Here is a 14,097-nt window from a genome sequence, read left to right as displayed (position 1 = left end):
AGTTTTTCGAAAATTTTAAATTTTTGTTAACAGGAACTTTATAAAAATAATCACATTATTGATATTCAAAAGAGGAAAAAGAGCTATATCTCAAATTATGCTGACAAGTCTGATACTATAGAAAAAAGTATTTATTCCTAGATATTTTGTTTTGTTTACGTACACAATTAATGGTTCCTAGATATTATCTCTATGTTTCTTACCCTAGCGACATAACTTTTGAATGTTACCTGTATGAAAACGCATAGTAGCAATGAAACGGAATTCTGAATAGGATCCAAAGTGAAGGAGGTGTTGCACTGAATTATAGGATAAGATTAGACTCATAGGTGGTCTATGTATATAAATATTGAAAATATGCCACACAACCAAATTGTTTTACCTTTGATAAATATAGTAGTGTATATCAACTTTCCATTCTATGATCGGATATTTCATGACACTTTTTTCCGCAAAGGAAGTTCTGATTGGAAACTGCATTATCTATATTTAAAGAAGTGAAAACTATAGGTACACTCATTTGATAGATGAACCATCATTGTTGTTTACATATATTATTTGAATACAATGGTTTATTTTTAATTCTTATTGTAAATCTATACTACGTCGTTGTCACTTAAAATATTTGAGCGAAACCACGTTTCGACTTCCTTCTTTCTTTGTTGAATCTACATAATTAAATCCAGGTCATCAATAATAAACAAAAACACAAATACGGTGACATATACTTGACACTTTCTTCGTCTTTTGGTAATATCAATGTCATACTAGTGTGCTACTACTGTCCGTGAAACTTTCATATAGTATCTTGTTTATTGTACACTTTTACAGAAAGACAAACTTTTCTGAGAATTAGCTCCCAAAAAGACGCGTTTATCGGAAAAAATATAAATTCCTACACTGCAACGATATTTCTCATAAAAATCGATTCATGTTGATATATAATCTATTATTTTTTTTAAAACAAGGAAAAGCTTACAATAGATTTGCATAGATAACGACCATGAAAAAGACATTGGTATCAAATTTTGAAAAGAAAAGACAATGTGTTTAATAAATACAAATATAATATTTTTTTTTAATTGAAGAAAAATATAGAAAGTAGCCTTTATGAAATAAAGATTATAACACTGCAACAAGTGTATTACGATATTTCTCCACTGGAGACAGCTCAATCTTAACTTAAAAAGCGTGCGGCTTACCGAGCTTTTAAAATAATTTAAATTTAACAGTGGAAAAATATCGAAATACACGACTTATAGTGGTAAAATCTGCTTCTCTAATAATTGTTATCCTTTTTTTGGGGGGAAACGATTGCTTTTAAGCAATCTGTAGACTTATACCATTGACTCAGGTCCATGCCCTCACGTCAACCGTTTTAATATTAACATCAAGAAACATCTCAGATTCTTGAGATTTTCTTGCTTTAAATGGAATAAAAAACAAACGATTGAATTTAAACAACTATCCTATAATGTTCTTCTCATAATCTTCATGTTTTGATATTTCCCTTGACTTGTATGCGTGTTTTTAACAACACGGAAAATCAGAATTAAGCAGTATTTATATTAAGTGTTCTAATAAATTTAGAAACACGTCAGAGGGAATTCCCCAGTTTTGATAACATGCGCGAGTTCTCTGGATTCCGATCGATCAATCTATTTCTGTCATATAAAAACTGAAGTGGAGTTTTCTTATGTCACCGTTATGAAACTGATATTTGATATTGTACTTCCATAATGAAATGGAGGTCGTTTAATTAACATTTAATATACGTCCTTGCTACAAATCACAAGTCTATGGTTGGTTTAGGTAATTATGCGCATGCATATAATTGTTTTGACTTGAAGGGTATCAGATTAAATGGTTGCTCTGGATTCCCCACTCCATTGATTAATTTGAAACTCACGAGATCTTTCTATGTCTGTCTGCTATGGAGGCTTATTGTTGTTGCATAATTTTAAATCATTTGCATCATATAAATTAAAATAAATGTAGTCCACAACGTAAAACACCCCTTCAGCCAAAATGGAGTCTTCCATATTATCGCTTCGAGTTGTCTCCCTTCCTAAAGTAACTTTCGCCAAACGACAATACGTCCAGAAAAAAATAACTCGTTCTGTCGATGGACGTCGTATTATATGATAACCGATCGCAATTTGAACAGAGGAATGTGTACGGAAAGGAGTCATGCCGTCTGACCAAGGGAAATTAAATATTTTAAGAGTTAGGAATGGGGTTCCACCTAGAATTCACGTAGGAAAATAGGTGATAAGGTACGACGTGAAATAACTTCCTCACTCTCTGTGACTGCTGTGGAAAGTCAACTTGGAATTGATAGTACCAAAAAAACTAATAAGTACATTGTTCATACACTTGTATCGAGGATTGGCTATTTTTAAAGTTGAATAACTATTCAGATTACGTCAATTGAATTTTACACGTTCAGTTGAATTATTTTTGAAAAAAAAATATTAATACTTTTTGTATATGTATCAATGAAAACAATGGCAATCGTATCCCTCAGAGCATTCTGCTCTTTGATTAAAAGAGTTGCGGGAAGTTGTGTCCTGTATATGTGACGTCATGAAGCATGCTCACCCTTTTTCATGATGTCAAAATAGGAAATGTCAAAAGAAAATCAATAAAAGTTTACGTCATAATTCAATTTCAAACAATTATTTGCCGAAAACAAATTTTGCACTAGTGAGGAGAAATACTTTTCACACACTGATCCAGAAATGTGCAAATAGCACAAAAAATAAGAGGAAAAATAATTGTTAAACTTATAGACCATTTGGTTTGGTAAAATGATTCATAGAGGAGCAGCTAACCAACACTTTTAACAGCAATGTGTTTTGAAACTTTTATCAAAATTACAACTTTAATTTTAAAAGGGTTCCTCCTCATACCACAAATGTCCTTCTTTTTAGCCTTTTTTTAAAGCAAGATCAATAAACATGTGTCATGTGTCTATATAATGTAAAATATTCTTGCAGAGAAAAAAATTGTCAATTAACTGGATCAATGTAATTAACATACCTTAGTTACTTGTAGCAACAATTTTGCCCCCCGTGATCAATTATTCATTTGATTAACAGTGTTCATGTTTGTGTGGGGAAATAAGTTCTTAATATAAGTAAATAAATACAGACATTGTTTTCTGTAAATCCCTGGGATGTGTTTTAGTTGATTTTAGTCTCTGTTGCATGATTTTTTGTATTATTAATTGTTTTTGGCTTTTAACTAGCTGTCAGTAACTGCGAGTACTCTCAAGTCGTATTTTCTTGTTAATTCGACCTGTTGATACTGATTATAATGCTTTTTTGTTATTTTATATTTATATGGATCTTGTCTATATACCAGCTTTGATTATTTGGAATATATTCTAAGTTTCACTTCTTCTTACTACATTTGTATAATCTTCAAGATTTACCTGTGTTTTTTTTTAAACCGTTTTTTTTTTCTAAAGTGAATATTTTCAAAGGGTTAAATATTTCGCAGTGGTGACTTACCATGGCTTTGTTTAGACTTGTTTGTTTGCTTTTTGGCCTTGAATGTTTGTCCCTAATATTTTTTTATATGTGCATTTGCATTCAGATATCGCAGATCAAATTTATTCGTTTATAGTGTATTAATGTACGTTTTTTGATTGAGTTAAGCCGCTAATTGATATTTTACCGTGTGTTTTTCTATGTTGTGATGTTATGCTATTGTTTCAGAAAAAGGGAGAAGGTTTGGATCCATTAAAACGTTTAATCCCGCTGCAAATGTTTGCACCTGTCCTTAGTCAGGAATCTGAGGTACAGTAGTTGTCGTTTGTTTATGTAAGTTATACGTGTTTCTCGTTTCTCGTTTTTTTTTAAATTTTATATAGATTAGACCGTTGGTTTTCTCGTTTTAATGGTTTTACACTAGTAATTTTGGAGCCCTTTATAGCTTGTTGTTCGGTGTGAGCCAAGGCTCCGTGTTGAAGGCCGTACATTGACCTATAATATAAATTATTATTTGGATGGAGAGCTGTCTCATTGGCACTCACACCACATCTTCCTATATCTATTGTTTTCTGTCTCACGCCGCTTTCATTACGTTTGCATATATTATTGCGACATGTTTCCTTTGATGGAGGAAGCTTTTATCAGTGATTAAAGACTAGCGATATCTGCAAATTATCTACTTAGACCAGTCGATCATTTGGTTCCCTTAATCCTTTACACCTAGATAATAGTATTATAACCGATGTAAGACAGATATAAAAATACAATCTGTATAAGTTATAAAGATTAGTACGTTGACAATAAAGCACCAAAATCAAAGTAAAGCAATGAAATAATATTTCATTATTTGCCGAACAAATTCGTTGAAATCTTTTGTAAGCGTAATGTATTGGAATCCGGCAATTGTTTAAATATACTAGATGAATTAATTTATACCAATAAGCTATTACCTGTCGAACAAAAAATCTAAATCGTTAATAAACTTTAAAACGTACATGTCTTGCAAAAATAATTAGATTTAGCTCATTCAGAAAAGACATACTTCATAAAGATGTTTCTTTTTTTTTTAACAACATTATATATTTATTCATCAAATATGCTTGTTACATTTTTACACCAAGAAACCAAGCTTTTCTTGATGCATTCTGTAATATTCCACCGATTTCCCAGGTTAGCAATCAGCTGCTGGTATATATGTATATATTATAATAATATGTATAAATTTCTTGAAATATAATTATACAACATTTTAATACATTATGTTTTATTCTATCAATCGTCTAAACTTCTTTTTAGTGACTTAAGTAATGGATTAAGTTTCATTGTTCTGTTTTCGTTGTATCTTTTGATGTATTCTCGAACAAAAATTTGATAAACATTTACCTTTGTCAATTTCTGATTAGATACATAATATGATTTGTATATGGAAAAACCTAAGATTGTTAGGAAATAATTCAGACCAAAATAATTTTTGTCAAAAATTTTATATCCAAAGACTAATTGCTTTAATGATACTCTAAAATTTAAATTTGATTTTATCATTAACTCATGAATACTTTTCCAAAATTTTTCTAAAAATCGACAAGAAATAAAAAAGTGGTTATAATCTTCTTCTTCGTTACATACATTACATAGATTGTCATTCATCTTTTTCCATTTAAACAATAATTGTTTTGTTGGTAATATGAATTGTAAAAGTTTCCATCTATATATTTTTAACTTATTTTCTTCTAAATAATGAAACATGAAAACATATAGTTGGTTAATACTAAGGTTTTCATTAATTTGTAAAATACGCATCCATTTGCTAACACCAATTGATGGTTCAGTTTTATCTTTACAAATTGACTTATATAATATATTTGTTGAAAAATTTGAAGCCTCAATGTAATTACCTTTCCAGATTAGTTTCTGTCTAAGAATATTTACAATACTTTTAATAGAACTTTCAGACTGTAACATCTGAAGCCAATCCAATTAATCTTGCATTCTAATTTATCCAAAATAAAATGTTGAGATATATTACCAGTGTCGTCTATAATATCATTGACAAATATCAAGTTACTCTTAATCCAATTTTCAAAAATAATAGTTTTATTTTTAAAATTAATCTGTTTGTTCCCCCAAATTACCTGTTTCCTTACTTCTGTGAAGTTGGTAGGTTTTTTTGTTTGTCCACCGCCTGATATTACCCAACATTTAAATACTTCTCTATAAAATTCAGGGATATGTTTGATATAATCCAGAATTTTCTTCTTTTCAAAATTCATCTTAAAAATTAACCAATTAATACCAACCACGCTGAGATATTTTAATGGAATCAACTTCCAGTTTGAAATATCATTACTTATGAGTTTACTTACCCAAGATGCTTTTAGAGACATAAAATAACTTTGTATGTCGATCATTTGTAACCCCCCTTCTTCGTTTGACTTTATCATGGTATTTCTTTTAACCTTATCTGGTTTACCATCCCAGATGTATTTATAACATTTACTTTCTATTTCTTTTCTGAATTTCTCCGAAACTGTACAGGCACTTGCCAAAAATGTAAAAAGTGGTAAAACTAATGTTTTTATAATAAGAATTTTCCCGATTAAAGTTAAATTACGTTTCCCCCATAAATGAAATAGTTTATTCATTTTCTCAATTTTATTCTCCCAGTTTAATTTTTCACATTCTTCTCTGTTATGACCAAAATATATTCCCAATGCTTTGACTGGTTTGTTTGTCCAATTAATCCCAGCTACCTTATCTTTACTATTTGTCAGTTTTCCTATCCATATACCCTCTGTTTTATTTTTATTCAAAGTTAACCCAGAAAAATGATCCAAAAATTTCTATTTCATTCATAGCAGCTTTGATTTCTTTCTTAAAGATGTTTCTAAACGTTATAACTAAGGTGAAATCAGCGTATGTTTATTGATAGTATAAAATAATCCACAAACGACATTATAATGTGAGGTTTTTTTTATGTTCATTATCTTTATAGTAGTGTCGATTGTCTAGTATAACAGAGTTTGATTTACGAAATAGATAATGAATGTATCATTAAATTCATATTGAGTTGTTTTCATTTTTTATTATTCTTATACACATTTGTTTTGATTACTTATCATGGGAAAGTATGCAAAACATCCGTTGAATTTTAAAAAGTCGAACGTTTCATAATTTTGTCTAGTGTGTCGAGTTTTTATTATTTCAATTATATAGATCACTTGATGCTCCTTCAACAGCAATTATAGAGAGCAATTTCAAACAATGATACTTCATATAAACATACTACAATTTCAAGGGAAAGTAGGATTTCTACTTTGTATATTATTGATCTGAGATCAGGACAATTAAAGAGGGGAGACGAATACCAGAGGAACAGTCAAAGTCATAGATCAAAAATGAACTGACAACGCCATGGCTAAAGACAAACAAACAAATAATAGGACACAAGACATAAGACCAAAGACTTAGCACAACAAACCTCACCAAAAAATGGGGGTGATCTCAGGTGCTCTAGGCGGGTAATAAGATCCATGCTCCGACCGTCGTGTTGCTCGTGTAATTACAAACCCGGTAAATTTTCGGTAGATCAAATTCGTGATACGTTCGGGATTGTAGTAAAGACAAAAGGAATATACTTATATCTGATATCATCTGTGAAACGGTTATTCCATAACGGTAAACTAACTCGTGATGGCGTCCTTAAAATTTACGAAGGGATGATTTCAACTTCACCCATTGGAACTTTTGCTTTTTCAAGTTTAGCAGCAGCAGTAGAATGTTATAATGCCCGATTTTATCAGTTGATTTTTCTTATGCAGTTAAGCTGCATTATGCGAACATATTCTAGATTTGTGTTTCACCCAATAAATGCTGAAATGCTTGCCATTGTTATTATCTAGCTGGCTACTATTTTATATATAACTAATTGAACACTTTTTTAATACTTTTCATTCTGGATTACAAAAAAATATGACAAAAAAAAAACCTTAAATGACCGTCGAATCATCCAAAAGTTTTGAAGTTACACATAGGAAGTAGTGCTAATTAGGAATCCTTGTGTAGTTTATTATGACCTGTGCTTTTGGCTAAGATGTCAAAGAACAATTGTATGAAATATCTAATCGCCGAAAATCACTTAAGACAAGTACTTTAGATTTCCCAAATGGCAAAAGTCGTAGGAATATTGTTTGTCATCAATACGTAGTACAACGTCAGTAGTCTATTATAACATAATTTCAACTGTTCATGCTATTGGTGGCAATTTCACATTAGGAGACGAAATTTTAACATCTTTTCAATTTGGAGGAAGGGTTGCAAATTAGCGGTGGTCCGAGGTCCGCGACCTTCCAATTTTGCACGCGGCAATTCGACTGGGTTTCTAGCTACGCCCGACGGAGTCACCCTTCACTTGAAAGAAAATAAGAAATTACGTCGCAAACCTTTTTACCAAAGTTTTCAAATAAACGATCTAAAAACTTATTTTCATCATTATAATTCATGACAGCGATGTTCATTTTGTTCAACCGCTAGCTTTATACAGAAAATCGCCGACAAATAATGTGTAAATTCGAGTAAAATCGTATTTAATTGACAAAAACGACATTGTAAACTAAAAAATGGCTACCGTGAATACAACATTTTACAATATCGGATCCGATTCCAGAAGCGGATAAGGGTAATTCCGGGTTTTGGCTATCAACTCCAAAAAAATCCAGACAGGTGACAAAATACATCTATGCATAGTAAATGAATATAAACACTAGAATTGAAAACCAAAAGATATATGTTTAAAAAAGAGACAGCAGAAAATATTTTATATAGACACTCAAAATTACTTTTTGACAAATTTTAATGTCAAAATCCAATACAATGTGACAGCTGGGAACAGTATACCTAACAATATATATGTTCATGGTCACAGTAAAAATGTTCTTTATCAGTGATAAATGATGATAACGCATGTGATATGTTTTTAAAGTGTAAACAAATTACTGCAATTTTAAAGGGGTATTTTTTCTCAATTTTGAAGAAAAAACGTCTTTATAAATATTTTGATATGAACGTCACTGATGAGTCTTATGTAGACGAAACGCGCGTCTGGCGTTCTAAATTATAAACCTGGTACCTTTTATATAACTATTGACTATATGGAACGAATCTATCCCATTGAACTAGAGATAAAGGATACAACAGATACAATTAAGTACAATACTATAGAAAAAAAATTACATAACATTTCATGGCATATATGAAGTGAACCAGCACTGGAAATTAACCAATCAAAGTTTCACCTCTCTTTTATCTGTGTACAAGCTTTAGTAACCATGTCGTCTCAAATTTCAAAAATATTCTATAGAAATCACAAATAAAAAAAAATGGTGCTTTGAAATACCTACGAAATGTGTTACTGCAATGAAATGTAGGATTACTTACCTGCCAAATTCAGGGGAATATTTTTTCAACCTGTTTTCGTATGCAACCGGATGTGACGTACTATGATTAGGTGGTATTACGCCTAAAGATATTTAACGAAAATTGCTCTGACATTTATAGTTGTATATGTGTCAAACGTCAGACATACGCTAATATACGTTACTTCAACGCCCAATAAACGTTATTATACGCTGATCGTAGGCACTAAACACTTGTGCACACGATACAAATATGATTGAAAAGTTGAATGCGTCAAAAATTACTAGTGTATTAGAAGCGTACATGGTTTTTGGACGTCGGTGCTACACGTTGATGTGTGACACCGGTAAAAATCGTGTTAAAAGTATATGAATATTGGATAATATAAAGAAAACAAATGGTCCAATTTGATATTATGATAATTGTTAGAAGTAGCTTGAAACTTTCTAAAAGTTGAAATATACTTTATGAAACTATATCGGTGCAAATTGCATCTTTAAAGAACCATCCTTATTCTGACAAAATCCGCCACAAATATAGTTTTTGGAATTTACTCTTTATTTCAGAGCAACAATTTAAATTTCAGATGTGATTGATTTCTTTATAAAAACAACTTTGAAGGATAATGAATGGAAACAAAACGATCACTGAGATGTATGTTTATAAACTTATATGTTTAAAAATTATTATAGAACACACTAAAGAAGCTAATTGAGTATTATCTAGAAACTCAGAATTATTTCACAGCTATACTGTAACCACCAAACATGACTCTATAAAAGGCACTTCTAGAGGTACACGTCAATACGATCAGCTTCAGCAGAGATAAAGCGTAGAAAATAGAAGATAAGGTTAATTTACTCTTAATGGTAACTAGATTATGTAAACAAGATGGCACGTGTGGATTTCATGATATTAAACGACATTCTAAGTTATTCCGATAATTTCAATGTCATAAACGCTGTAAAGAAAATTTCCCTAATTTTTATCTTTTTAATATTCACAGATTTATAAAACATAGGCGTTCTAAAAATTCATTTGGATCCTAGCCAGATTAATAACTTCCTTTTTGTTGCACCTGTTCTAGAACAAGTCAGTTTAAAGAAACAGAAAGATAGACTGTCAGTCAATATAATATTGTTAAGACGTAAACATGAAATTATCACTTGTGTTGTGCTGTGTTTTCCTGTTTATTGGAACTGTGCAACCATGGTCTGGGTAAGAGTTATCATAATATAGAAATAGATCAGATTGATCTTAAAATTGCTTAGTTTATGAAATTTGATGTATGCACAAAGTTATTATTCACTAAATAATAAATATGTTCCCTTTAATCGAAATTTCTTATAAAGAATGAACAAGAGTAAACTCCTAAAAGCCTAAAAACATTAAACCATAGATACTAGGATTGACAATTTGTACGTCAGATGCGCGCTTCGTCTACAAAAGACTCAACAATGACGCTCGAATCATAAAAGCTAAAGCATCGTTTTCCATATTATTAGTGCATCGGAATGAGTCGTCTATGGTTAAAATATAAGAATAATTAAGTTGACGGATCAAATGGAAGTATATATTTGCGGGAAGTTTACCTGTTATTGAAGTCCCTTAAACAGTAAAAATACGGAGACTCTATCATCAGCAAAAACTAAATGAAACGCAGTAATATATCATTTGTACTATACTAGAATTTACTTTTTTTCAAAAGGAATTCCACTCATACTAAGAATAAACTTTGACTAAGCACTGTTTTGAAAAGCCTAAATATCTTAGGAATAACAGAGACAAAAACACTTTTAACTTCCTTTTAAAGGCTAAATATTATAAATGTGAATAAAACACGATGACTTATCTCTCATTGAATGTACTGAATACCTCTAAAATCTCTTAACCCGGTTTCTTACGAAACAATAAATAATAGAGCCATGTCTATGAATAAACACTGTCTCAATTTGATTGATTGTCATGAAATTGTTGTACATCGTAAAACATCGAACTCACTAGAAAAGAAAACAAAAATTTTGATTTTTGTTTTGTCATTATAGTTCGTTTCTGTGTGTGTTACATTTTGCTGTTGTGTTTCTGTTGTTTCGTAGTTCTGTCATATTTGATACCTTTCCCTAAGTTTTAGTTTGTAACCCGGATTTGTTTTTTTCTCTATCGATTTATGAATTTCGAACAGCGGTATACTACTCTTCCCTTTATATGCATCAATGGTCAATAAAATAAAATGCCAAAAATCAAGAAAATCAAGATATTACGCAGATATATATATATATCTATCTATATAGCAAAAGTAAATAAACACGGTGTACAGAATGTATATAATAATATTTTTAAATTTGCAAACTACATTTCACATCAAATAATAACAGTTCGTTAAAATATTGTCACTAGCGCTTTCATGCCTTCTGGCAATCTTCAGACGACGTTTTAACAATGTCCTTGACGACACTGCCGTTGGTAACGTTTATTACGTTACAATAACGATAAGGGGAGATAAATCAAACGTGTTTACGTAGATCCGTTTAATTTTGGCTGAAAGTCCTTTATAAAGTGTGCTTCCTTTGCCAGTCTTTTATATTTGTTCGATTTGTTCATTTTATAGAACGGATATACGGTAAATTTTCCACTAAAACACGTTTCGAAATGTTCGCTCACATCTTGCATTCGTGTGGATGGATCTCGTATCTGTTGTCTGTGAATACGAACTCTTTGACAAATTGAGTTACCAGTCTGTCCGATGTACCATTCCTTGCAAGTGCTGCATACAATACAGTAAATAAGGTTTACCGTTTTGGTATTCATGTCTGCATTTGGAACAATGGTTTGGCCGTTTTTCAATGTTATTTGCGGGCCGGTTGCCATGTATTCACTAAGACCACATCTAGGGTCATTACATTTTGAAACGTTGTATTGTATTCCATTTGGGTCATAAATCTTAGCCCTTGTTAAAATCTTTTTAAGATTTAAAGGCTGTCTTTTACTTTTCAGGAATTTTTGTGTAGGGAAAAGCTTTTTTAATTTTTTCGTTTTTTGTAAAACTGGCAAAGCTTTTATGACGTTGAATATGTCAGGATTGTACGGGTTATGAGTGCTAACAAACGGGATAAGTTCTGTATTACTCTCTTTACGTACTGTGGACCTGAGTTCCGTCATTGGTATAGCTTTTGCCTTTTCTATTCCCTTTTGTATTAGTGGGTTTGGATAGTTTTGTTCTTTCAAAAACACCTTTAGTTCATTCAAACGTAATTCCTTCGTGAAATCATCACTCACAATTGTACATACACGTCGTGCTAGACAAAACGGGATGTTTCTTTTCGTATGTGAAGGATGGCATGAATGAAAATTCAGGTATTGGTGGGTGTCCGTCTTCTTATAATATATATCTGTGGTTAAGGTTGTTCCATTCTTTAATATTAAAATATCTAGAAATGGCAGTCTTTGTTCGCTAGATTCGATGGTAAATTTAATCGAAGGATGTAATGTGTTTATCAGACTATGAAACTTCTCCAAATTGTGACTTTTGTTTAATATGATAAAGCGCTAGTGACAATATTTTAACGAACTGTTATTATTTGATGTGAAATGTAGTTTGCAAATTTAAAAATATTATTATATATATATATATATTTGTTTGTTTTCATTAATTATTTAGACATTTAAGTTTGTTAAATAATGCATGTGCTTATTTTCCTCGCAATCTTCGTATGATTATAAAGGCAGCATGCAGGGTAATGCCTAAATATGCATTAAAATATCATGACCACCACTAGTAATATCGGGTGTTGACTTTCCAATAATTCCCATGGAATTGAAACTGCATTTGTATACGAACTAGCAGCATTCTTTCTGTTATTTGTGAGCATTTAGAGTGAGTTTTCTCCGGTCCAACCACCATGGCGTAGAGAGTTGAAGAAATTGCTCCCTTTACACATGCCTGAAATAGGAATACTCACTTCTTTCAATAATTGAATGTGCCATTTCAGATAGGATGGTAGATGGTATAAATATATTAAAAAGGTTCAAAGTATCGTCTGAAAGAAAATATTGCACTTACAAAAGAACAAAAAAATGTCACAATGCAACAATTGGAATGATTTACAAACCAAAAGCAACATAACAAGTGTCCTCTACATCAAGCAACAATCGTTTTGTTTATATCAGTATTGGTAAGTTTAACATGCTCAACATCCTTGATAATAAAGTACCTTTTAACCCTGGAAATTAAGTAGCAATGATCTAGAGGTCAACAAACGTCTTATATTTTACAAACACAAATAAAGAGCGTGAATTGTACGTCCATATGACGATAAAGACAACAATAAACAAAAAAAGGCGTCTAGACATCGTCATTGTATTAAAATTACGGTAAGTCAGTGTGTAATGTTGACCACGGGTGACGGCTTAAATCTTTCATCTTGACAATTTGACACTAAGTCATATTATTTGTTTTTTCTTCAATAAAGAAGGTGTCATAAATTGGTGTTTTTACACGCAACATTGGCATAAAGCCAAATTTCAACTTCCTTGTTCCTTGTTCTGATTGTTTGTGTCCTTGACAAAACAATTTATCATAGATATAGTCCTACAAAGTTTTGACCATATTTGGAGACGAGATATAAATAAGTGAAAAAACTATTAGTTAAAACGCAATATTTCTAAACTTGCAGAAGTGGTGCAGAAATAATGTTACTTTTAGTGTCTTCAAACAAATGAAATAAAGGAAGTTTTAAACACAAATAGTATAAATAACAGCCTTGCAAATTTAAATAACAAGGTCCAAAATAATGTTTAAAATTTGACCATTCGTCTGTGTTCACGTGTTATTCATAATATAGGATTTAAAAAAGATTTTTCTATTCTGTAAGAGTAAATAATGCGAAAACAGTACTGCACAATCAATTTCTATCACTATTCGGTATTTTCATAAAACAAACATGAACGTCAATAAACTACTGCTGTCTCTTATTTCTGTTATTTTAAACATGACGATTATGCACTTAACTTCATAATATGAAAGGTGTGAGATAAGAAGATCATACATAATATTTTCTCAGAATAAAATGGTATTGTAATACGTCTTTAGATAATCGTTGTCAGCTGCAAGTAATGGTATTTTGCAAATTTTATCTTCCCTCTTCCTGAATGTAAATATCAAGCTATCAAAATGTATAACATAACATAA

The 14,097-nt window shown here is 31.0% G+C and overlaps 1 protein-coding gene across 3 annotated transcripts in view; it reads left to right on the top strand.

Moving 5' to 3' along the window:
• The window catches only part of LOC139513685 (uncharacterized), a 68,217-nt gene that overhangs the window by 13,848 nt on the left and 40,272 nt on the right, over positions 1-14,097 (top strand). The window contains exons 2-4 of one of the 3 annotated variants that reach the window (XM_071302394.1): positions 3,723-3,827; positions 9,496-9,563; positions 9,997-10,127. The exons of 1 other annotated variant lie outside the window; for it this stretch is intronic. In XM_071302394.1, coding sequence (XP_071158495.1) covers positions 10,063-10,127 — 65 coding nt within the window. In that variant the 5' untranslated portion in view covers positions 3,723-3,827; positions 9,496-9,563; positions 9,997-10,062. Of the gene's footprint in view, positions 1-3,722; positions 3,828-9,480; positions 9,564-9,996; positions 10,128-14,097 lie in introns of those variants that run through there. One more of the 3 variants, XM_071302395.1, reaches the window with a different exon arrangement.

The sequence above is a fragment of the Mytilus edulis genome, chromosome 2 (genome assembly GCF_963676685.1).
Source record: "Mytilus edulis chromosome 2, xbMytEdul2.2, whole genome shotgun sequence".
Taxonomy (NCBI): Eukaryota; Metazoa; Mollusca; class Bivalvia; order Mytilida; family Mytilidae; genus Mytilus; species Mytilus edulis.
The sequence above is the reverse complement of the archived record's forward strand: the minus strand, read 5'-3'. Positions and strand labels throughout refer to the sequence as shown.